The 1,409-nt window shown below is 39.1% G+C and overlaps 1 protein-coding gene across 1 annotated transcript in view; it reads left to right on the plus strand.

The window, feature by feature from the left end:
• Positions 1-4: 4 nt before the first annotated feature.
• LOC117099988 (IgGFc-binding protein-like) overlaps positions 5-1,409 on the plus strand; it is a gene marked incomplete at its 5' end in the record, with an annotated part of 34,949 nt that continues 33,544 nt past the window's right edge. The window contains 3 exons of the mRNA XM_033239515.1: positions 5-307; positions 431-589; positions 793-1,120. Coding sequence (XP_033095406.1) covers positions 5-307; positions 431-589; positions 793-1,120 — 790 coding nt within the window. The remainder of the gene's footprint in view (positions 308-430; positions 590-792; positions 1,121-1,409) is intronic.

Raw genomic sequence — 1,409 nt, forward strand, 5'->3', positions numbered from 1 at the left:
CACAATATGGGGTGATCCTCACTACGTTACATTTGATGGTAAGAGATACGACTTCCAGGGTGTTTGCGAGTATACTTTGGTCACAGATTGCCTGCTGCCCAATAGTCACTCAAGTTACCACCTAAAAGGACATAACTTTAAACGTAATCCATCTGATAATGTTTCCCGCCTACGTCATATATCATTAGACTACAGGAACCATACATACACTTTAGGAGACAATGGTGATGTGCTATTCGACGGCGTACATGTGACACCACCTCTTCACATCGATGATGTGTATGCTGTTAGTAGTGGGGTGTACACTGTAAGTATAAACATATATCTTGTTTTTCAATCTTTGTCAGTTTCCATTTGTTACGTGTCAATTCACACCATTATTTCGCTTGCTGTAAAGTATTAATGTCTGTCGCATAATTTATTAATTTAGGCTATATGGACGTTATTTGGTCTGGTCGTTCGTTGGGATGGAAAGCATGCCGTTGAGATTCAACTGCCATACAAGTATCAGAACTCAACTTGTGGACTATGCGGCAACTACAATGGCGACCCGGAAGATGATATTGCTTATACCCGCAATGGATCGATGGTGAGCTTAAATTTTTAGATTTTTTGATGGCATATTCATCGATGCATAATCTTTTTTTCAAGTGACACACGCAGCTTTCAGTTCGAATTACCTCATTACAGATGAAAGTTTGTGAGAAACAAATACAATGTGGGCTTCACTATCTTCTACAATTTAAAACTGTGTTTTTTACTACTACTTTTCCTTCATCATCTGTGTTCTAGGCTAAAGATATAGTTGATTTCGGCAACAGTTGGGTGGTTGACTCTTTAGTCTGTGATGACTCTGGAGTTATTATCGTTGATCCATGTTCAAGCGATTCTGATACCTTTGAAGAAGCTCAAGACCTTTGTTATGCTTTGATATCATCTGATACGTCATTGTCATCTTGTCGCGATTATCTGAACGAAACAGCTTACTACGAGGCATGTGTATATGACATGTGTGCTAGTTTACCAAATGAGGACCTACTGTGCGACAGCTTTGAGGAATATGCGCAGGCGTGTAGAGAACGCGGAGGAGAGCCTGGTGACTGGAGACAAGCTCGATGTCGTAAGTAATGACTCCAATGACTCGGATAGTCCTAATTTAAGTAATATTAATTATGCTGTTTTAAACACAAGTTGCATGACGCTACCTGTAGTAAAACGCATGAAACCAGTGTAGTTGCCGTAAATGTCAATAGTAAATAACACAATTGTCTTGCGGTATCGCCCTTCATCATTGACTACATGATGAAGTGACGCATGAAGACGTTTGTGTTTCACAATTAAATGCTTTAGCAACTACCTACTATTGCTTCTTAAGTTTTTGCTATTATTTTATTTTCACCGAACATTAT

The sequence above is a fragment of the Anneissia japonica genome, unplaced genomic scaffold, assembly GCF_011630105.1.
Source record: "Anneissia japonica isolate Jap-2015-1 unplaced genomic scaffold, ASM1163010v1 scaffold284932_len83417_cov205, whole genome shotgun sequence".
In the NCBI taxonomy this organism is placed as follows: domain Eukaryota; kingdom Metazoa; phylum Echinodermata; class Crinoidea; order Comatulida; family Comatulidae; genus Anneissia; species Anneissia japonica.